This window comes from Chaetura pelagica, unplaced genomic scaffold, assembly GCF_000747805.2.
Source record: "Chaetura pelagica isolate M959 unplaced genomic scaffold, ChaPel_1.0 scaffold127, whole genome shotgun sequence".
Classification (NCBI taxonomy): domain Eukaryota; kingdom Metazoa; phylum Chordata; class Aves; order Apodiformes; family Apodidae; genus Chaetura; species Chaetura pelagica.
This window is the reverse complement of record NW_009953923.1, coordinates 1,396,860-1,420,285: the sequence shown is the minus strand read 5'-3', so window position 1 is coordinate 1,420,285 and position 23,426 is coordinate 1,396,860. Positions and strand designations below refer to the sequence as shown.

Below are 23,426 nucleotides of genomic sequence, written 5' to 3'. Positions count from 1 at the left end.
CAAGGCAGACTGTCACAGTGTGGCAGCTGCTCACTCTCATCAACACTGAGATGAAAGAAAACTAAAAACCTATACATTTACAGATTACTATTTGATCTGAGATTTATTTTGGATTGTTGTAGTTAAAATTGTTAATATATATACTAGAGTTCAAATAATTTCAGTTTATTATCATTATTAACTGTGCTTATTTTGAATAAAAATGCTGAAAGACCAAATCAGTAAGATTATCTAAAGTAAAAAGTGTGATTTTTAATTTGCTTTATGCAAACACTTTGATATTTGCAAATGTTTTGGGAACAAATTCAGGAAACAAAACCTGATCCTCTGCATTGTTATCACAAATACACACTCATCATCCTCAGTAGCAACCATGTCTCACTGTTAAAGAGCTGGCTTTTCATGTCTGTGCACCTTTTACTAGTCAAAAGTTATTTGTCATTATGTGAAACAAAAGCAGGAAGAAGATATTTCAGTTTTTCTTTAAATCCCAGAGCACCTAAAAGTGTTTGCCATTTGCTTCTCAGAAGTCCCAAGTTAGCCAAATCTTGATTAATTAAATGACATGTTCAGAATGAAATGCTGTGTAAAGAGATCTGTTTGTAGGACTGCATAAAAGAGACCAAACACACACTACTCATATTCCTTACTGGAAAGACATACAAATTGCATTATTTTCCTGTAGCATACCTTTTGGGATTTTAAAATAACATAGGAAAGGAGAAGGCTACTATATTACATCCACACCTTCAGCAACCAAGCCTCAGAGCCAAGATTCACTGTTCTGCCAGGCACTAAACTCAACCCACTCAGATGCTGGATGGTGTAGTTACAAAAACATTCTTCCAGCAGTCCATGGGCCTGAGCTGCTATTTGCTTCAGACCTTGCAGCAGAGATTAACTCAATCCTTGTGTGCCAAGCAAGTTTTTTGACTGTGCCCCAGAAACAGTACTGTCCACAAAGCTATTGGAATAACAACTGCAAAACAGAAGCAGAAGTGAGCAACCAGAAAGAAGAGAGGGAGGAATATTTCTGGGCTGGTTGATTTGACAAACCTGGTGCATCAAAACAATTATGTTCTTAAAACAACTGCTCTCAAATTGTACTCCAGTAGAAGACTTCGGGGAAAAAAAAAAAAAGACAAAAAAAAAGACTGTGCCAGAAAGTTTATCCATTACACCACGTGCTTTAAATTGTCTTAAAACCAACAATACTTCTATTTCTTACAGGTACCATTAGTATTTCTATTTCTTATTTCCTTTAGAAAACCACTCTACAGCCACACAGCTATATATGCATAGTCACTTGTGTGGCCACATACCTCTCTGTGTGCTCACTGCTGCCATCAGTATCTGCCTGGTAAACATGCTCCATCTGACAGGCCTGCATCAAGGGCAGGTTCAAACAGAAGCCAACCTCAGCAGAACTCACTAGTGAGCTTATTAGCAGACCACTGAAGGAACTACTGGTCTGCTGTGAGAATGTGAAAAATAAACACTTTCATTTTAGTAACATAAAACAAGATAAGGGTTTTTTCTCTTTTATCAGTCAGAAAAACACATGAACTACCTTTGCCACACTTGCCTTGAAAGGACCTAGAATAGACAAGAAAAGCTACATAAGGAATTAGAAACAGACTACATTTTGATTTTTTAGCTCCTTTTTAGCACTATTGATAATCAGCTTCTAGTCTAAACCAAAGAACTTAAAATGCAGTTTGACTTCAAGGCATTTTTTTATGTTGTTAATCAAAATATGCAGGCTAATACGTATTCCTTGATTAATGTTCTTCTCTATTTAAAACCAAATGTGATTAGCTTAAATGCAAATATTTAAACATAATAATAATTAATATTTTGAAAAGTCTAACACATTATTTCTTTAAATGGGTTTTCTTCACATTGAAATTAGAAATCTAAAGTGACTAACACTGTATTGTGATATGTGAGACTCGTGCTATTTTTATTAAAGATTCAACCCTGAAAATATTTAAATTATGTGAGCTAAAGATATAAAGACAAGCATCCATGCAGACAAGCAAATTTTCAAGCATTATTTGCAGCACTAATGTACAATTAGAGTTTTCATTAAAGTTCAATCACAACTGGAGTTTTATCATCATAATGAGTTAAGCTTTGTTTTTTTTGAACGCCAAATGTCTTGAGAAAAAACCCCTCAACTCCCCACCCTCCATTCCCATCTCCTCTCCTCCCCTCCCTTCCAAAAGCACTTGTCTCAGCAAAGCACAGCTTGTGTAAAGAGGAAGAATAAATGCTGTTTTCTAATCTCGCTACTGAGTCTGAGTAGAAAACATAACTTTAATAGCCACCACTGCCTAAAGCCCTGGGCTTTTATATTAAATGGTTCCACCTTTTAGCAGTGCTCACCCTTGCTCTCTTGCATATATAGTAGTTACATTAACTTTTCTGTTTTGTGCAATTTTGTTTAAAGAATTGTGAAAACACTGACAGTTCAGCTTTGCATGGGTTGGTTATACCAGAGACCTGAGGAAATGCCAAATATTGCTATTTTGGCAAAACTAAAGAAGAGAGGGAGAAATTCAAAATTAATTCTCCTTTACAGATCCCTCTCTTGTCCTTTCTTCAAGTATTCAAATTCCTGAAGAGTACATCTATACCAGGAACTTAAATGTGCTTGGAACTTTTGCCTGGCTGAGACACCATCACTGCCCTGTGTCAACACTACTGCAGTAGCCTTTCACCTTTGTCCTCCAATACAGTAGGTGGAAACTTTCTTTCTTCTTATGGGGAATAGTTTCTAGCCCACACTAACTCCCAAACCATGCCCAGGAATTAACTGTTTGGAAGTGCTAGCTGTCATGAGCTAAAGACATGCCAGAGGCTGCTCTAACAGTTTAAGAGCAGACACTCCCACATTGCCTGGGAACATTCACTGGCATCAGTGTAGATGTAAACAAACAAGATACTGATTCAGCATGTAACAAATTGTTGACAAGCTTTGGTGAAACTCTATAGGAAAAACTGTTTTGAAAGTTTGAGAAGCCGTATGTCCTCATATATCATATTTCCATGGGTTTGTGCCAAAGGATTTAGTCTCTCAGCCCAGCCCTACTCTATAAGAAGATTTAATCCTTTGAAAAAACTTGACTATCAATCAGCTGCTAAGATGCAGGTAGGCAGCTCATATTTCTAAACCAAATCTATATTTATTGATCACCTGGGAAGCAAAGCAGAATTCCTGAGTAAGAACACCAGCTCTGCAGTGGTTTGGACAGTCACAGACTTGGGATTTTTAATAAATCCATGAAGGATCTGCCAGTCTCTGACAGATGCCTTGTTATGCAGCATTTCCTATGAATGCTGTTTTCTCACTGTAATTCCTTTTGGCTTCCACTTTCTCCTTTAGGAGAGTCTATTTCTCTTCAATCTTTTTATCCTGACTTTAAGGATTCTCTTTTAAAATCAGTGCTCCATAGATGTCTCCATTGTCTCATAAAGGTACCTTTTGAGGTGTATTACTTTATATCTGATCATCTTTTTGACACAGGGAGGTTCAGGCTCCTACACCATCAGCCCAAGATTAAATATTTAACTTTCCTTCACTTAGAAACAGTATTGTAAGGAAGCTAATGTACAATGAATATTACAAGGCATTCTCAAATTCTCTCAACCTTTGTAACAAGTTACTACCTCTCCTTGACTGTTACCATCTCTTCATGGCCAGCAACGGACTTCATTTATATTTCACTGTGGTCAACTCTTACCTTCTCCCACTTTACTCACTGACTGTACCTTCTGATACATCTCTATTTAACTTCCAGGATGGAGGTCCCAAACACTCTTTGAGAATGTACGAAAAAGAGAAAATTTGATTAAAGTGTAGATGCTGATCCAAAGGCTTATCTTGCTAATTGATTTGGGCAGGACTCTGAATCCAGTAGAAATGGTTGGAGGAGAAACGATTGTAAAACTCTGGACTATGAAAAATGGGAAATTTAATGACAACAGAGAGAATAATATACAAAAATCAGGAAGGCTCAAACACAAGACTGGTAAGGAAGTAGCTTGTTTTGGAATACTTCTTCATTCCACTCATGCAGATAAGAAACAGCAAGTACCTACTTTCATTTCATTCTTGGAGACACTGGTGCAGTGATATGATTGGTAGTTGGATCTGTTTTAGCACAACAATCCTACATTTTCCTTTAAGTATTGTAACAAAAGAATAAACAGTGAAAACATGTTCTCCAAGTTATGTGTCAGAGGGTCATTCTCATCACTTAGTGTCTCTGTCCAATACCCTGTAACATGAGGGTTCTAAGCAAGATGAAAACTCAAGATTTTATTGAAACAGAAAATAACATTTTTTCATAATTTCCTCAAACTGCCTTATTATTGAGGGCAGATAATTTACTTTCACAGTGATCCTGAAGGGCTGTTTTTCTTTGGTGACGGGCATAGGAAGACCTACTCAAGATTGTAGCAGTAGTAACAGCTTCAAGGTGAATCATGGAGGTAGCCCAAAGTTACTGAAATACTTCTGACGTGTTTAAGGATTTTCAAATGCATTATCCTTATGTAATGTTTTAAGCAGGACATGTGTGCACATGTGTTTGTGTGCACAGGTGTAAACAGAAATTGAGAGGATTGAGGCTGAGGCACAGAGAAAGCTCAAAGACCAGGCCAACTTTTAGATTTAAGTACTCTCATGTTAATATGAGTATTTGTAAGACAGAAAGTAATCAAAGATCTAAAAGCAGGCAGTTGTTTTCTGATTTTTTAAATGGCAAAACAAATATGACCATTTCATTTTCATAATTAGAGGCTATTAAATTACTGAGGTTAGATTATGTAGAGCCACCCACAGCTAGCCTTAGGAACACATTCATTCAGCCTCAGAAATGTTCCCACATATTAAGGTACCAGAGATCATTGTTGTTTATGTACTGGATGCTTTCCATAATTATCAGACCCTTGGCCACTCTAATAGCGAAATGACTAATGCCATGTTTTTCAGACATGTTTCTCCTAGCAAACTGTAGTTAGCTCTTTGCAGCTCAGGCTTGTAACCTGTGAAATCACAGCATGAAAAATATTTAAGTCTGTATGCAAACAAGAAATACTATGAAATTTTGTTTCTACTTTCAATAGTGTTCCCAGCTCCACAGGCAGTGGTGCCCAGCATATTTTAACTATTTATCACTGATACTTTCTGTTCAAATACTATTGTTTTATGCTTACACAACTCAATTTATAGCATCAGAGCCTTGCCTGAGTGGATGTCGATATCCTCATCACCAGTGCTCAATGCACTTCTCAATTTATCACACTTACTGTTTGCAGCTAATGAGTCTTAAAACTCAAAAAGACATGCAAAGCATAGGAATTAAAAACCCTATATAATCTATATTTAAATGCAGTAATTTCACAATTCTTAAAGAAAAACTGAATCAGTTCAGATTTGACAAGAAATGTTAGGTTCCCTCCTGCATTCTTCTGATAAGGAAGGAAACAATTAAGTAATCTTAAATGTTTTATTAAAGCATTAACTCCATTTTTGCTCCAACAAAGTCAATTGGGAAAGAAGAATCTTTCAGTCCCATACACTGAGGAAATTTTCTCTAGAGTCTGAAAACAATTTCAGACCAACAGAGAGGGGAGCATGGCTGGCTGAGCATCCGTGGAAAGGAATCACGGAATTGTCAGAGTCGGAAGGGACCTCTGGAGATCCTCTCCAGAGGATCCAACTCCCCCACTAAAGCAGGATCCCCTGGAGCACATTACTCAGGACTGCATCCAGGTGGGTTTTGAATGTTTCCAGAGAGGGAGAACCCACAACCTCCCTGGGCAGCCTGTTCCAGTGCTCTGTCACCCTCATCCTCAGATTTTCCTTATATTTAAATGGAGCTTCCTGTGTTCCAGCTTGTGCCCATTGCCCCTCATCCTGCCACTGGGAGCTACTGAAAAAGAGTCTGTCTCCATCCTCCTTGCACCCACTCTTTAGATACCTGCAGGCATTAATAAGGTCTCCTCTTAGCCTTCTCTTCTCCAGGCTAAAGAGTCCCAGCTCTCTCATTGTAAGGAACAATGCAACCTTGCCATAGCCAGAAAACTTTTGTGCACACACTGGCATGAAGGAAAACATTTTTTTTTTTTTTAGAAGCCACAGAGAACCTGGTACTCATGACCAAACAGCTCCAACAACCCTAACGGCATGAACAAATACAGAATTTTAGGACAGCCCTTAGGTCACAGCACTTTGTGCAGAAGATGCTTTAGATGCTGGTATCTCAGTATGATCCCAGACATGCTGTGTTTTATTGCTCTAACCATTCCACACTTTACCAGCATAAAGTCCAACTACTCAGTTTTAGGGTATGTCAGCCAAGTTTTGGTTGCTCATTTAGGTTATGCTTTCTATTGCTGTTAAGGAACCACAAAGCAACAAAAAAAAAAATCCTTTTACCAAGGCCACAAATGATATAGGCTGGTACAAAGGGAGTGCAGAACATGGTATGTGTACGCAAAAGGGCTTTTTCCTGTGGAGTGTTCTCACAGCTCCACAGTGTATGGGGATTAAGGAGCTCAGCACTGTACATTAACAGGCCCTAGAAAGATAAAGTAATTGCCAATGAGAATAGCAATTACTCTGACTTGCATATCTACATACTTCACAGATGTGGAAAGGACCTGAGAAAACAAAGACCATTCTGTGCAGAAAAGGTGAAAACATGAAGTGAACATTTTCTGTTTTGGAGACATCTTTCCTCCTGTCCCTACCCCATGTTTGTATAAATGTTTTGTATTTGTAGCTGACAAAATCCATGATCTGGGATGGAGAATATAAAAGCAAGTCTAACATGATGCCTGTATGAAAATTAGATTTAATTAAGTGCCTACTGTGGATTTATTTTGTGATGTTCTTCTGTGGTTATAAATCCACATCCCTTGAAACACTTGGAAGCCAAACAGAAAAGTGAAACCAGGAAATTTCTTTGCTGCCATCTACTGCTCAAACTTCTCTGTAACACAGAAGAATAAAAATAAGAAAACTGAAGAGTGCTCAGTAACATCTCCAGGTTTTCTTCTCCTCTTTACTATTCCTGGATAAAAATAATGTATTTGGACTGCTGTTAAATACCATTATATTTCTGTAAGCATGCTTTGTATATTCTTTCCTTTTAATCAGTACCAAGAATGAGAAACACAAAAGCTTATAAACTTAGTGACACACTGATTTAGAAAAGAACACTGAAGTATTTTTAGTATTTAAGTGAAAACCTGTACTTGTTAAGAAAGTCATACTAATTCACTAGAGGGCACTAGAACGTGACTTCACTATGTAGCAGTTAAGACAGCACTAGGACAAAGACTGGAAAGCCATGTGCACGAAAGTCTGCCTTCCCTTTTCTCAAGGGTTTTTGTTACTATCAGGGTAAGCCTTACAATGTAGTTGCTTATCTCTCTTGAGAGCTGCCTACATTTCTTTGTCCTTTTCAACTCCTCTGCCCCATCTCCTGCCTCTTTGCTGCACCAAGGAAGCCACTATGATCCTGCAGATCTGATGAATAGGACAGGCTGGAATGAAAAGGGAATCTTCTTTTTGTTTCACTTATAAGATGACTTGGAAATAAGGTTTAAGTGACATAAGGTGCCAGGTTGTCACAGTTTATAACAAAACCTAATGGGACTATCATCTGTAGTAAAGGAGAACCAGGAATTTACTAAAAGACCTTCAGCCTGCAAGGACAAAAACATGGGAAATTGGATTCCTGAGCCAATTCTGTCACTCCCAGACTTCATTCATATGATTATAAACTGAAGACTCATCCTAGGAAAATATACTGGGAGCCAATTAAGTGCTTCATCTGAAAGAATCTAGTAACCTGCTCACAGAAGGTCCAAGAAGTTCAGGCTGCTCATATATATGTGACATATATATGCGTACATTCATAAATAGCATATTGAAGCTGACCATGTACTTCTAGTATCTAGGGAAAAAAACTGGTCCCTCTCACACAAATGTATCAGATGGTAAAATAGTGTTTCAAGAATTGTTGCAGACTATGACAACTTAAAGTACAACACACAGTAAAAAATTGAACCCTTGTAAAAAGGTACTAACAGATGATCTAGCAGTAACTTAAGCTTTCACAGTCTTTTCTCTACTCTTTAGTTTCCTTTAGAATTCCTCAAAGTTCAGGGTGGTCTGTGGAATAGTAATATTGACTGGGAATCAGCCTACCAGCAATCTGAAAGGTACAATACTTGGTAACTAAGAAATGCAAGCAGGTCAGGACTCATATTGTAATGAACAGGAGAAAAAGCAAAAGAAAAACTCACACCCTGAGCACAAAAAAAAAGTAAGGAGCTTGAAAAAATGCATCATAGTTTGTACACTGCATATCAGATTATTCTGAAGGTTGTGAGTAGGGGTGTAATTATCCATGTCCTGTATTTCCAGGAAGAGAATTTGGATGAACTTGGGACTTTGACCTACCTGGTTTGAAATGGGGTAAAGAGTGGACTCCAGGCCACGTATCTTCATTTGGTGTTCCAAGTACCTGTGCATAAAAAGAGAAAAAAAATGCTTTAAATGGAAAAGACAACAAGTCTTAGCATTGCATAAAGCCATTCCTCATTGTAAGCTCAACGTACTTCACAATCTAAACTTCAAATAGGCTTAATTGGGGGGGAGAGAGGAAGAGGGTATAAAAAGTTAAACGATTACTACAGTTTCAAAGTACTAGTGGAGTCAGTACAGCATGTAATGGTGTTATGTTAATGTTATTATGAGGTATTTTATTTCCTCAATACATAGAATCACAGAATGGTAGGGGTTGTACATACTAAAGCTACCTGCATATCTAGAGCAGTAGTGTTATGGAGGCTAGATTATTTTAGCTCATAATAATTTTTATCCCTATAAACTTAAGTCAAATGAACAGATACCTAATAGATACTAGAAGATTTACAAAGATATTGAGGCAGATGACCAAGAGCACAGCATGAACAAGAATGCACAGCCAATTGTCATTTTAAGTGGATGTAGTATATATAAAACCAGAACATTTTTAGGAAATACAGACTTTACTGACTAAAGCATTATGTTTTTTTTTCTGTTCACTTCATTTATCCTCCTTCTTGTAGTATAGGTCAGAGCAGCTTTCAGTAGCGAAGTAACACTTCTCATGGGGATCTTATATACCCTGCTCACATGAGAAGTTTGGCCCTCATGTCTTTGCCACACATCATAAATAAATTTAGATCGCGGCTATAATTAGTTCTCCCAACCTGTTTTTGCTTCATGAGACATAATTGTCAATGCTTGCTTTAAAGAAAGCTGAGAGGAACACCTAAAGCAGCACCTCTACAAATGCATTTATGAATGAGTTGTGAAATTTGGCATTTCACTAGTGGAATCTTCCTTGTAACAAATTTACACACAAATTCTAACATGAATGAAAATGCTAGGGGCTGTTTTCAGTACCTGCTGCAAGCTCAGGCCCTAGAATAAAAGGCTGATATTCTGAAGTGAAAGCATTTCACACCAGGCTGGTCCTTGTTCTGCATTATCATAAACATGCAAAACCCTCTGGTAGCCCTGCCCTGACCAGCACAGATCTTCGGAATAAATCTTTTGGACCTGCATACCTTGAGTTCTGTGGTCACTTACACCAGCACAAAACAAGCACAAAGATAGTATTAAAATCTTTGGTCCTAGTATGTGAAGGTTTGTGACACTTCAGGGCAGGCTACAAGACACACACTCCCAATCATTTGGAGCTGGAGACATTTATTTATTTATTTATTTGTTTTTATTGGGTCTGCTGCAATATACATATGCATGAAGAGCATTAAAGAAAGGACCACTCTAGAATGTTGCACTTCTTAAGCTTTGTGAACTTTTGTTCATGTCAATAAATTCAAGCTTAAAAATATCTTAGAAGCAAGACTGGGAAGCTAAAACACAAAAAAAATTCTCTTCAACTCTGTTAGAAATTATTTAATAAAATTTAGAAACTGGCTTAAAAACCTGATGAAAAGGAATTCTTACTTACAAGATGTGCTTTAGGACTCTACAGCCTCAAGTTTGTTAGGCAATTTATAATACTATATCTAAAAATATTAACACATAGATCATCTTTGTCAACTATCAAATACAATAAGCAAACAGTCCAATTTAGATGTAGTGTGACCAGAAGGAGGTGAAAACAGAGCACTAAGGTGTCAGAGAAACAATGACAGTATTAGTGCAGGTACATAGTATATGTTCATGTGGGTATTTGGATCTGTAAGTTCACTGATTTTATTTTTAAATACTGTTTGTAGGACATTGCTTTCAGTCCTTGTGAAATGTCTTAAATGACATTTGAATAAGAGAAACCTGATTCATCACAACACCTATAATCATTTCATTATTGCCATTATGGTGAGCACAGTTCTCTGATTAAACATAGAAGAAATTAGGAGGTACCGTTAACACTGTCATGATTAAATCAATTTGCAAATAACTTTCACTTGGCTTCTGTATCCATCAAGCTCCAGGTGCCAAGCACCGCTCAGACCACGAGAGGGAGCTCACGGATTAAAAAACAGAGACTTGCAGCCCCAGTTTAAGAAATTCTATCCTCAGTTTTGCAACTCCTCTTAGCAAATCAAAGGAACCTTCTCTCATGAAACGTTATTAACATAAGAAAATTAGCCACTTCCTTATAAATGTACATTCTTAATTATCTCTTATTTTAGATGAGACATAGGCAGCTAAGACATTGTACATATTAATATTAAAACCAGCTAACAAAATCTGAAACTTTCAGTGCAAGGTAGAATATTTATCAGACCAATGTAATGTAGAACTTGGAGCTAAAAAAAATTGATTATTCTGATTTTCAAATTAACATCAAGTCCACTAACAGCAGGCTTGATGGGATATCACTTTTGTAATTAATCTTATTTGACTAGCAATTTTTTGTTTCACTAGTTTTCCAATGCATTTCTTCAATAATATTCCAGCACATCTGCTGCTACAGTGTTTAAGAGCCAGCTACGAATTATGTGCATTGGAATACTCAAACCACCTACAATATTTATACCTTCTGTCAGGCTAAGAGCAACTAGGATTTTCTGTCAACTACATGCCTACCATTTTTAAGGTAGAGGCATCTGGTAGTTCAGGAAAGGATCCAAACACTGTATTTTAGTGCATTGTACAACACTATAAAGATCATAATTATTCCACACAATTTTTAACATGCACAATATGTGAAAATTCACAATGAATTCACAATATGTGACTATCAATGAACAAAGGAGAAGGCATTAGTGAAACAACTGTGATTTTGGATAAATGAAACAGTCATTGCCCACAGGCATGTCAGCATAAAGAGATTTGTAAGCATCACCTTGCAAGTGATGCTTCTAAACAGTAATCAGTCCCATTTTGATAGGGTGGCATTAGGCAACCTAAAGCAATGCTTTTCGACACCTGCTATAAACAAAGCAAAGTATATGTACAAGTATAACACATGACACCACAGTGGAGAGGAATCTGCCTTGCTTTGCAGCTTACAAAAAAGAAGGAAGGGACCAACATGGAGAAGGGAAGTGGAGGCAGAAGGGAGAAACTAAGAGTATTCTGGTTTTACTCCAAAACTCTGTCCCTTAGCAGTTAAGACCCATTATCCAGACCAAAACACTGGCAACATCTTAGCATCTAACTGATTATATGAGGGACCCAGCTGTAGCAAACCACTGGCTAGCCAGTGCCAGAGTGCAGGTCTTATCTTACAGCAGCCAGTGGAAGTGGAAGACACAGGAGACAGCAGCCTGGGACAACAGCTGAAGACAGGGAGCTTTTTATTTTACGGGTGACCTTCTAGCCCTGACTATCCTTTCATGGTCAACCACCTACTTCTGATCCCAAGTGTGCCATCAGGAATTCTGTTTTTTCTACATTTTAACACTTTTTCTTTTCATGTTGTGCTCCAAAAACATAAAAATAACCACTGTCATGGCAATCAAGCCCTGACTTAATATTGGAAATAAGCTTTTATTTACCATTGAAAATTATTTGATGAAAAATAAGACTAACTTGTTTGCTTTCTCTACTAATAATATACTTCTCAGTGAGGAAAACATGCAACTTGCATGGTTCGATACCCTATTTTTTAAAATGAATTACTAACACAAGAATAACCAGGATGGTTAAGGTTTTTGTAAAGAAAACACCCAAAACCTACTGGGGTTTTGCTGTTCCACACTAAATAAAATTGTATCTTAAAGCATTTTGGGTTCTATTATTTCCTGACAAACAAGATAAAATTATCTTTTCATTTGAAACTTGCTGATCAAAATCATGATTAGATTTGTAGGATAAGAAATCTATTTATGTGAAAATAACAGATTTACAATACATCAGGGTACTGAGGGCCAGACACCCTTACTGCCAGTTGACATTGTTACAGTTTGGCAGAAAGCTATGCAAACAGAACCTGCTGTTCAAATCTCCATATACAAGCATGTATTTCACAGGAAATGCAACAAAAATGCATAAAGTCTATTGCATTTCCTTAATTTCTTAATGTCAGAAAAAGTTGGTTTTTTACTTCTGATTTTATGAAGACTCATCATTCTTCTAATTAAGGTGCTCCCTCAATGTTCAAGGGAGTCATTATTTTTTGTGAGCATTATGCCACTCTATCAACACAATTAGTCATGTTGCCCTGTGTTCTGCTTCAAATGCAAAAACATTCCCCATTACTGCCATGCAATAAGGTCATGCTGGGTAATAATTTGTCCAGAGAAGTCATCTGAATATCTTGTGAGATGAACAGCAGTGCAAATCTTTCCCACCAGCTCTTTTCCAAGTGCTGGCATAATTAATAAAGAACAAGCATTTCCATTTGCACTACAACTTTTGAATATACAAAGCTGTATATTACTGAAATAATGCTTTAACCCTTGCTAGATCTGACGATTCTCAAGAAAGGTGATGGTTGGGACTCCAACAACACAAAGAACATACAGCCTGTGGTATTATTCAGGGTTGTGTAGCAACAGAGCAGAATGGAAAACAAGATCAGCATGCAAATTAGCAGCCTTTCCTTAAACATTTATGGAAAACAGGCTAAGCAATTTGCTGAATTTTCAGTTTTTTCCACATTAGGTCTACCTGATGAATAAACAAAGTTTAGTCAAAAAAATGCCAAGGGAATTAATCTTTTTTTTCCTTCTTAATAAAGTTTTTCATTGAAAAATGTCCTAGATCTTTCACTAGGAAAAGTTACAAGCTGTAAGATTTCTGTTCCTGTCTTCCTAACTTCCCAGGTGAAGCATACTAATACACTGCATTTGGGGAGTCCTTGGCTGTGATGTGCTATAGGAGACACAGTACATTCATGTCCAAAATTTTCCAAATCAGTAATCTCTGTCTTTTAAATGAGATTTGGAAGTTCCAGATGTTTGGGTTTTTTTCAGGGGGGGTGTGTGGGGGGGTGGTTGTTGGGTTTTTTTGTTTGTTTGGTTTTTTTAATGCTATTTTCTCCCCAAAACATACATTTCTAATGAAGCTTTCAATTTAGTAAAAAACCTAGGGGTCCTTTTGCTTTTTTTAGATTAAACACATCACTGCTTTAGATTTGGCTCCTAAGCAGCAGTGAGCATTGCAGAGTTTCACTATGGCAGCTCCATCATTCCTAAAGCCACCTCTGAACATGCACTGTCCCATCTGGTCTGGAAGAGGAGAAGCTTATGTGGTTGCTCTGTCTTGCAGTCTATCCTGGTGCTAACCATTTGCCCAGATGATCCACCTTTTTTCTGCATTCCCCTCCCAGGGGTGTGCTGTTAGGTAGATCCTAACCACATCTTCCACAGCTGGGGAAGGTGCTGTATTACTGCCTCATAATGTCAGTGAGCACAAAGCAGTGAAGATGAAAGGAGGAACTTCGTCCTTCAGCTCAGCTTTGGTCTTTGTATAATGGGTTAAAAAAAAATAATCAGCAACTATTTGTGTATTATGCATGCTGAATCAGAATCTGCTGACTGACAACTGCAGCAAGGCTTCTTTCCATCCTCTGCTGGGCACGATGGATGACAGCTGAGTGTCAAGTTTAATACCCAAAAGATAGAGACAGAAATGGAATCGCTTCAATACCAGTTACTTCTTCACATCAGGAGCTTAGCAATTCTGTTTCCAAAAGGGACAATAAATCTACCAGTTTGTGTAATGTCCTCGTGTTTACTAGAGACTAAATACATTTTAACTTTGGGAAGGTTGTGGGTATTCCACCATTCCCAGCTGCACCAAAAAAGTTACCTCGCTTTTTAGCTACAAAAATGTCTCTCGGCTAAGATGGCAACAATATATTTCTTGGGATTAATGAAAAATAAAAGCCACGTGCCTATTCATTGTCCTTGAGATTTAAAATACTGAGGCCTTGCTTCATTAAATGAATGGCAAAAATTATATATAGTTCCTAAATCAGGTATCCACATAAATTCAAATTTAAAACAACTGAAGTGAGACTGTGTGATCAAGGCAATCCCATCCCATGTGGAAAACACTAAAGGCCTGGTTCAGAGCCTGAAAATTGTAATTTAGTAAAAATGTTTTTTCTTCCATAGAAAACTCTTTCAGTCAACTGTGATCAAAACATACCTTCATTATTTTCATACAGGTAAGTAAGAAAATACCAGCCAGAGATGCAACATATGAAGCATATGGAAAACAAAGTAATGGAACTTGTGTATGATTCCTCTTCAGAAGAAAAGTGTTAAACAAGAGCCCATAAGAAAAAAACCAGACATCCACATTCTTGTATTTAATTTTATGCATGTAACAGGTTATAATTTTTCCTTCCTTATGTCCCTGTAAATACTATTGAAGTCCTTAAAAAAACAGCAAGACTTGCAGTGATGATATGAGGTAGAAGGAAAAATAAATTAATCCCCACCATTTCATATGCACAGTGGTAATGTGTAGCACAGTGTGTTTAATGTGATTTGCATTCATTCAGGACATGAAATTAGAATAAGGGTTTTAAGAGAAAACAAGGCTGGTTAGAAACAACCTGATTGGAGTATTTCTTTTGCAAGTAATTTTGTGTCTAAACAAACAAATGAAAAAGCAAGCTATGAAGTTCTTTCAAGAGTTTTAAGTACCTGGCTACACAGGCAACGAATACAGGACACAACAGCAATGAAAAAGAGAGAAGGCACCTCCTCTCCAACCTTGCAAGCTTGTTACTATTGTATGTAAAGTGATGCTGTTTTGTGAAAAAAGGCTTATTCTCCGTGGTGAAAAATGAACCAGTAGGAACAGAATGACCTTCACCTACGGGAACAGGCTGAGTCTCAGCCATCAGGTGGAATATCACCATTCTATTATACATGGGTAATAAAACCACTTACATTGAGCATAAGGAGTGATTTATGACAGAAGTGGCTTCAGGTATTGAGCCAGTATGGATGAGGGAAGCAAAACATGAAATTAGTGTCAACATTCTCAAAAAAATTTAACAACATGCATTAATTTAAAAAAAAAATAATCAAGTTCAGTTAGTATTTGTGCTTTAGATCTCTCAAGGATGAAAAATGAGGTACGTGAAAGAGTAAAGGACCCAACTGTTCTTAACATCCTTCCCCCAGAGAGACAAAATATGAAGAAGTCTTGCCAGGAAACCTTTTAAATATGTCATTTTTCCAACATTACTTTGTATATATAAATGATGTTTGAGAGGCTGCCTGCATCATGAAGTTAAATTTACCCCAACATTGTTTCCACACTGCTTGTGGCACAAATAAACTCATCATTCTCTTCATACCCACAGTAACCATAAGGTACCTTACTGAGGGTCCCTGGCAGAGACACCACTGCAGCTGTGCTAAAATGAGGAAGATGATGAAGACTGGAGACTTCATAAACACCCTTACCTGCCTTTGCAGAGCCTGGCTCTACCTACCCTCTCTGCATGAACTGGGCAGAGCAGCTGGGAGGAGGAGGAGAAGGAATAGAGCCAGCATTACCACAGAGCCAGCAATACAGACCCTCAGGACATGATTAAATGAAATCCCCAGCCTCACAACAAAGCACTCGTGAGGTTTGATATGCCAGTTTCCTTAACTGCTCAGTCAAGGGAGAGTTTTGTTTGTTCTGAAAAGGACCTACTAAATACATACTATATTTTAAATCACAAAAAGAGCTCTGTCAATGAGATAGCTTTTAGAAACTAATTCTATTAATAATCAAATAAAAATTATAGACCAAACCCAGAGTAACTTAATCTAAATTTCGCAATGAGAAAAAAGCAAGTGTGAAACAACTTGTATTGGGCTGTTGCTTCCTCTTCCTAGAAGTAATGAGCACATCTTATCATTATAATGCCCGATTTTAGTAACTTACAACTTTTTTTAAAGGTTCACGTAATGGAAGAAAATGGGGGTTTCATTTCATGATTCTTACTAAAACACTTCCAGGAATAAGACTGCTAAAACCACTGTGAGAACAGGATACGGCAAACTCATTTTGAAAACAAAGGGGGCTGTGGTGTAGGAAGAAGATCTGAAACTAGCAGCTGAAGGAAAAAAGCAAACTCCTGACAGAGACCACTTTCCCTCACACCAGTGCAACCAGGCAGCAATTTTGCCAAATCACAAGTTAATTAAAAAGCATAGAACATGCTAAAAGGAGACACTGTTTAGCTCCAAAGTGAAAAGAGGGCTCCTCCGTGAGGGATGTTCCATTGTGAAGTTGAAGCAGCAGAACTGAGAACCTGTCCCTCGAGCCTTCTTAGCCACCTGCACTGAGAAGCCTCCTTCCATCAGCCAATAATTTCTTCATCAGAAGAAAAAATCCTGATAGTAACCTAGACTTATCTGTCTCTGATATCTACTTTCGAGCTGCAGAAACTGTAAAGCACCTCAACAGGATGAAACTGATCCTTATGAAGAGAAGAGAATTTGAAAGCTTTTGTAGACCTTGAACCTGTGGATCAGGAAAAGACCAGGAAGAAAATTCATGCAGAAGACTACTGCTGTCCTCAAGAAATTTCTCTCCCCTTCCTCCAAGCATGCAAGTTTGCTCTTCTGGCATTGCCAAAGCTTGTGAGCTCTCAAATAAGGTTACAGAGAGGGAATGATGTCACCAAGGAAAATGTTGTTAATACATGTGAAGGAGCAGCTGATGATAATTTCTGTGCTGGAAGGACTTTTCTTAGCATTTGGGAACAAACAGAATGGTCTTCTTCACTGTGAAGGAGAAGGAAGATGGCAATTTTCTGTCAGAAGAACACCCCAGTTCCCAAGTCATGCTTGTTTATGTATCTAAAATCTGCTCTGATTTACTCTGTACAAAAAGGTATGTACTCTGCATATCAGACCTCCTATCCTGTTTGTGTTCTAAAGCCTTTGGAATAACCAACCCAAACATACAGCTCCTCCTAAATATGCTCTTTAAAGATTTATTTCAAGATTTTAGTGACTTTTCTCTTTAAATTGAAAAAGGGAGGGGGAAAAAAGGCAAAAAGCCCGTGGGAGGCTTTTATGAAATGTACTTCCACAAGTCCTGCTGTGCTGGCTCAGCAGCTGGCTCATTTGAATTCCAGATATGCACTACACAAGGGTTTTTTGGAAATGCTGGCTTATTGGAAAAGCAATGCTGCTTTTGGATCGTAAAGATGGCTTTTGGTCTTCTTGCAGGTCATAAAACTGGCCCAGTTAACACACATGAATTCCTACCAAGTGTCACAGTGTCCAATCTCATTGGCATGGGTAAAGCTACACTATTGCATCAGGACACTTAAGGGCTTAAAGCTCCCATTCAGCTGGAGAGTTTATTTAAATAATTAACAGAACAAATGAATGCATCTTCCTATGGATCATCACAACAATATCAAGGAAAACATTTTTAGTTTAAATAAGACAGTTTTTCGTCAATATAACATCATTTAATTACAAGTATTTGAACAAGCAAGCACATTTGGCATCACATACATTCTCAATAAGGTTCACCACCACACCAGGACCTGACCCAACGGCTTTCACAGAAACCAATCCCCATTTTCACAGAGCAAAACCGCCCTCTGAAGCAGTGAAGCACACTGTGCTTCCCAGATACTGGAAACCCTTTGTCTCTGGCCTGGTGCCCAGTTGCAATACATTGGAGGAATGCGTGTGCTTTGTTATGACACCACACCAGGACTTGACATTCCTTATGCACCAGGAAGAGCATCTGCAAGGCACAGCAGAAGCTCATGGCATGTGCTGCTTTTGTGACATAAACACATTTGCAGCGGAGAAGAAAGCTGTTGTACTAGGGCAGACAAAATATTATAACTGGGATAACCGAGCTGCTGAGCTCACTGTCTGGTAAAAAAATAGCTAATATTATGAAAATTCTTTTTCTCATCTAAAAATCCTGGGGAGGTAAAATATACTGAGACCTATATACTAAGCCTGGTGCTCAGCATCACAGAACACCGTGATACTAGAATGGGATCAAATCATCCAGAAGTTTGCCAGTTCCTTACTTTTGCCAACTAAGGTCTTGATCTTGTAATAATCTCAATTTAGAGTAGATTCATGAAGCCACATGGAGCCCAGAGAAGCAGTGGGTATTTTGTCAAGTTTTTTCAAGCAACCATTTGTTCAATTTGCAGCAAACGAAGGCAGCCAGCAAGGCTGACATTTGAATAATGTGCAGGTCCAGGTGTTACAATATTTCTGAAACAGCGAGTCCACTAATAATGAGCTCCAATTGTGTTGAGTATATGTTAAGATACTCATTCTCATCCAGAAGACAGTAAGATCAATGGGGAGGCTGTGGCTGAATATAACCCATATCCTTCATTGCAGCATAGCGAGCTAGCACACCTCGTTCCATAGGACTTCAGAAGTTTCCAGTGAGTTCTTCACTAGAGTATCTACCCATTTTCCAACACACCAAAATGTAGAGAGCAGAAGTGGGTTTTGAAAGGACATCAAATTTTGAGATGCTACATTTTTCTGAAAATTGAAAATTGTGGAATTTAACCATTTATTGCTCATTTAGCAGCTGTGGCTCTAACAATCAGCTGGCAGGTGGCCTAAGACTTTTCATTTTCTGTATTTAAGTGAAGGTGAAAGAAATGTCTCTCAACTGGAAGAGGCAGCTGCATTCCCAGGTTCAGTGAACCCATTTGTTTGTTTTGACATTAGTGCACTTAGTAACTTTGCCTGTAACTTCTGAGCTCTCAAAAACATCAGGCAGGAGGGATCAGGGTGTAGTCATCTCCTGTCTTCCTTTAAAATTTCTGTAAGCCACGTGCAGGGCACCTGCAGTGGTAATCCTTGTGTTTTGCAGCCTCACTTCTGGGCAAAAGGGAACTACTTCCCTGCAGCTGCTGGAATTGTACTCTACTCACTGGAGAAGGGAGCTGTGAGGACTGGGCAGGATCAGAGAATATACTGCCTACAGCTCCAAAAGGAATTGAGAGGGCTTGCACTGAGACAATCAAGGATGAAGTGTGAATGAATGAAGGCCAATCTTCAAAAGACTGGACCTGCTTAACACCTGCATATCATGGTCCACTCTTTTTCAGAAAAACAAACAAACAAAACAAACAAACCAATCCAGAGGGGAAAATGGATAGATAAATAAATAAATAGGATATGCAATACAGAAAATTTGCATGGACACATGACAAAGAGCTTCAGTAACATTAGTAATCCATAATGATGGAAAAGAAGAGAGAACAACGTTAAGAGTTTCTTAACCTCCACTCCCAATACATTAAGATCCACAGAAAGACATGGCCTGAACAATTGACTGCACAAAGGCTGAAGAACGATGAGGGATCAGGTATAAGAACAGTAAAATGACTACATTAATTCTTTAAGATGAACAATGCTGCTATTACAAGACAAACTGTAACATTTCAGAGGAAAAGTTTAAAGATCTCACTGAATTAGTAGAAAAGGAAATGTCATACCCATGAAACAAGAGTAACTATGCAAGTTATCCAAGAGAAAAATCAACCTCTCAACAGTGCAGGCAGAGCTGATGTCTTGGACTATGTAAGGAATGCAGATGAGCAGAACAATGTTCTCATTAAGCAAAAGCAACAAAACCATGACAGCATTAACAAGAATAAGAAAATATAAAGCAAAAGTGGTAGGAAGCTGCCCTGGAAGAATGTTTTACTGAAAGCAAATGAAGCCAAAGAAGAGATTACTCTAGTAGGAAACATGTGTTTCACTGTCCTTGGTTTTCAGCTACATTCCAGCTGTAGTGGTCCATACAGACCAGCTACTGGACTGATTTTTTTATTATTATTATTTTTTGTCATGGCATAGGTACTGAATGGATAAAAAGCTCCATAAAACAAACAAAAGGGGATTTGTCCTGGTTATAGTTATTACTTTGCTTTGAACTGCTGCGCAGTTGATAAAGTAATTTAATGCTGTGAGATCAGTAGGACCTTGTCTCTACTCTTTTACCAAGAGAAAGGAGCAATACTAGCACACTAACCAGCTGGTCCAGCAGCACAGCAGTGTTATTAACCAAATAGCTCAGCCATTAGACTGAAGCAGACTATGCAAAAATGTCCAGGATCTCCAACATGCAAATTATTAAGGCCTCTTTTTAAGAAATGAGGGCCATGTGTTGCATGGATGCACCCCAAGACCAGATAGGAAGGACAACTAATGAATTGACAGAATCCCTGGCTGTATTCCCTCTGATTTTATAGAAGGGTTAGTTCAGCAATACAAACTTCACACAAGTTTTCTTTTTCTTCTGAGAAAAGCACAATAACCAGGTATTATAAAACAATTACATTCAGGATACACAAGGAAAAAAAGCCCCACAAATGTAATATGTTCTGAGACTAAAATTAGTTACAATGTAAATAAGTCCCTTTTGGGGAAGGGAAATACTGCATAATATTTTTAACTAACTTTTAAAGGAATTGGACAGAAGTTATCCTAAAAACATGTATCTCTCTTTATGACACAGCAAATTTAGACAAAACTAGAAGTCTACAAGGTCAACTGATTTTTCAACCATCAAAAGATAGGGAAATCCAACCAAAACCTTTCAGTGCAGTAAGTAGATACCTAAATATTTCCTTTGATTTTTCCTCAGGATCTCAGTCAATCATATTTATCTGCGGGCAATCATGTGAGAACACACCACACCATACTGCACACTGTTAAGAATTTACTTATGCTGTTCTGCTCCATCACGGACAGGTTTGAGAGTTCATACAATGGCCATTTGGATCATGTTGTGCCTTGAAAAACACCACGAAGAATTCTCATTATGTTCTCACAAAACATATTATTAGCTTTCTCCCATGTGTTGGAAAGAGACTTTAACTGCCCGAAATACTGCTACACAGTGACATTCATGGGCTCTCCAAAGACAAACAGTGAACATGGGCCATTTTTTTTCCTTTTAACTGACAGAGAATCCACTTTTGCTATGGCCTGCAAATTATTTAAATGGAACACTGAGAAGAAAGGGGAAGGAAGAACCAAAGCAACAAAAATGAAACATATTATATACTTAGAATCCTGCTCTATTTATGTCACACTCAAATCATTGAGAAAACCTACAGTATTAAAATCCTAGTCAGGTAATTCTCCTACTCTCAATTCCTGTACAAGACCTCTTTTTATGGACATCTTAGGAAACAGAATAACTTGCATTTCCAAAGTCTTTTTTCTTTCCTTTACCTACTTATTAATACTGATTTTGTCAATTGCTTTTCAAGGCAGTTTCAAACTAATGTGAATTTTTTTTCCTGTTGGTTACTTTTATATTAAAAAGACAGTAATAATAATAAGAAAATATTTAGAAGAAAAAAAATTTGGGGAGATGTGTTCCTTCTGATATTCTTTTCTCTCTGCAAGGCACATAAGTAATGGCAACACACAAATAATGGACACACAGAGATTGTGACAGCATTTATGTATGCATATTTAGAACTCAGATAAGTTTATGCAAAGTTTTCAACATTATGTCAAATTAAATGCCTGAATATTTAAATCATAGCCATTTAATGAACTAGAAAAGCAGCTTTCCTAATCAAGATGGGTTAAAGTTAGCCCTTGAGAACCTGAAACCTTTTGAAATCAATAAGCTTATCTGAAAATTTACATTTAGTTTATTGGAGGATACTGAGGATCAGCAGCTTGTGTAAATGGCAGTGATAGCTGAAGAGACAGTCTTATGGTAAGTGCTCAACATCTTGCTAAATGAATACCTACTCTATGGCTCTGATTCAGGAAACACTAAAACAGGTACTAAAGTCCACCTTTATGCAAATTAGGCCTATTGCAAATGGTATCTCAGGCACATGAATGAGCTGAACAGGATGTTACCCTCAGGTACCACAACAGAAAAAAGCTGTATTGCTTTACCATTTCTTAGGAGGGGAACAGAAATGACCTTGAATTCTTTTAAGAAACACAGATGCAGACAGGTACAGTATTTCAATATTAAGAATCTCATAACATGCCTCTAAAACCATAATCTAAAACTGCCTCAAACTGATTTTTAGACATTTTCATCTTTAAGGATGTTTGAACTTGAGCTACAGATTATAAACAACAATTTTGGCAATCAAGATGCTCTTCAGAAAATCCACTTTTGGCACATGATGTGCAATTAAGACACAAGTAAAAAAGGAAAGGGAAAAGAGAAGAAACAAGTGTATTAAACAGTTTTCCTTTATGAAGTGGATAGAGAAAGCCATATAACTGTTTGATGTCTGATAATTTATTATCTTTCCTAGTAAATAAAGACAGCATACCACAGCAGGTTTATGAATGACCCTGTGCTTTTATATGGCACAATATTATCTTGCTGCATAAGTTTTTGGATACCAGACGGATGCTTTTGTTCAGAATAGGCTTCAGCTCCATTTGTAATATGCACAAATTGCTTGCAACTGCATTTCTGTTCAGTCATGCAAAAATGTTTGCAATTCAGCTCCGTAACACATGTAGACGCAACCTGTATAGAGAGAGATTATATGTGGGAAAAAAAAAATCTATTTCTATGGTGTATGGGGCCAACAAAGAAGGCGCCTGCAAAAATGTCCAGCAGTGTAAGCAGAGTTGTACTGATTTACACCAGCTAAGTCTCAGCACATTTTTTCAATGCGTTGCCTGTAACCACCCTCTCAAAGGCGAGAGCCCGGAAAAGAAACAAAGCTTCTTTATAATTAGAGCCCATTTCTCATTCAACAACTGAAATATGGCAGATACTAAAGGAACATTCAAATTCCAAAGAAAACCACAAAGCCATTGTTTTCCACTGAACCATGTCTTAATTTGTTTTTTTTTTCTGATAGCTGACTACTTCTCACGTTTTGCACCAAGCTGATAATAAGCCAAGCTCTTGCAATCCCAGCCATGGCCAGGTTTTGCTCAGAATTAGCCAGCTGGATGGGAACATCTTC

The 23,426-nt window shown here is 37.7% G+C and overlaps 1 protein-coding gene across 2 annotated transcripts in view; it reads right to left on the bottom strand.

Annotated features, from left to right (window-relative positions):
• The window catches only part of CDK14 (cyclin-dependent kinase 14), a 254,892-nt gene that overhangs the window by 92,491 nt on the left and 138,975 nt on the right, over nucleotides 1-23,426 (bottom strand). For both annotated transcript variants that reach the window (XM_010001563.1, XM_010001564.1), the window contains one exon: nucleotides 8,483-8,546. In XM_010001563.1, the coding sequence (XP_009999865.1) occupies nucleotides 8,483-8,546 (64 nt within the window). The remainder of the gene's footprint in view (nucleotides 1-8,482; nucleotides 8,547-23,426) is intronic.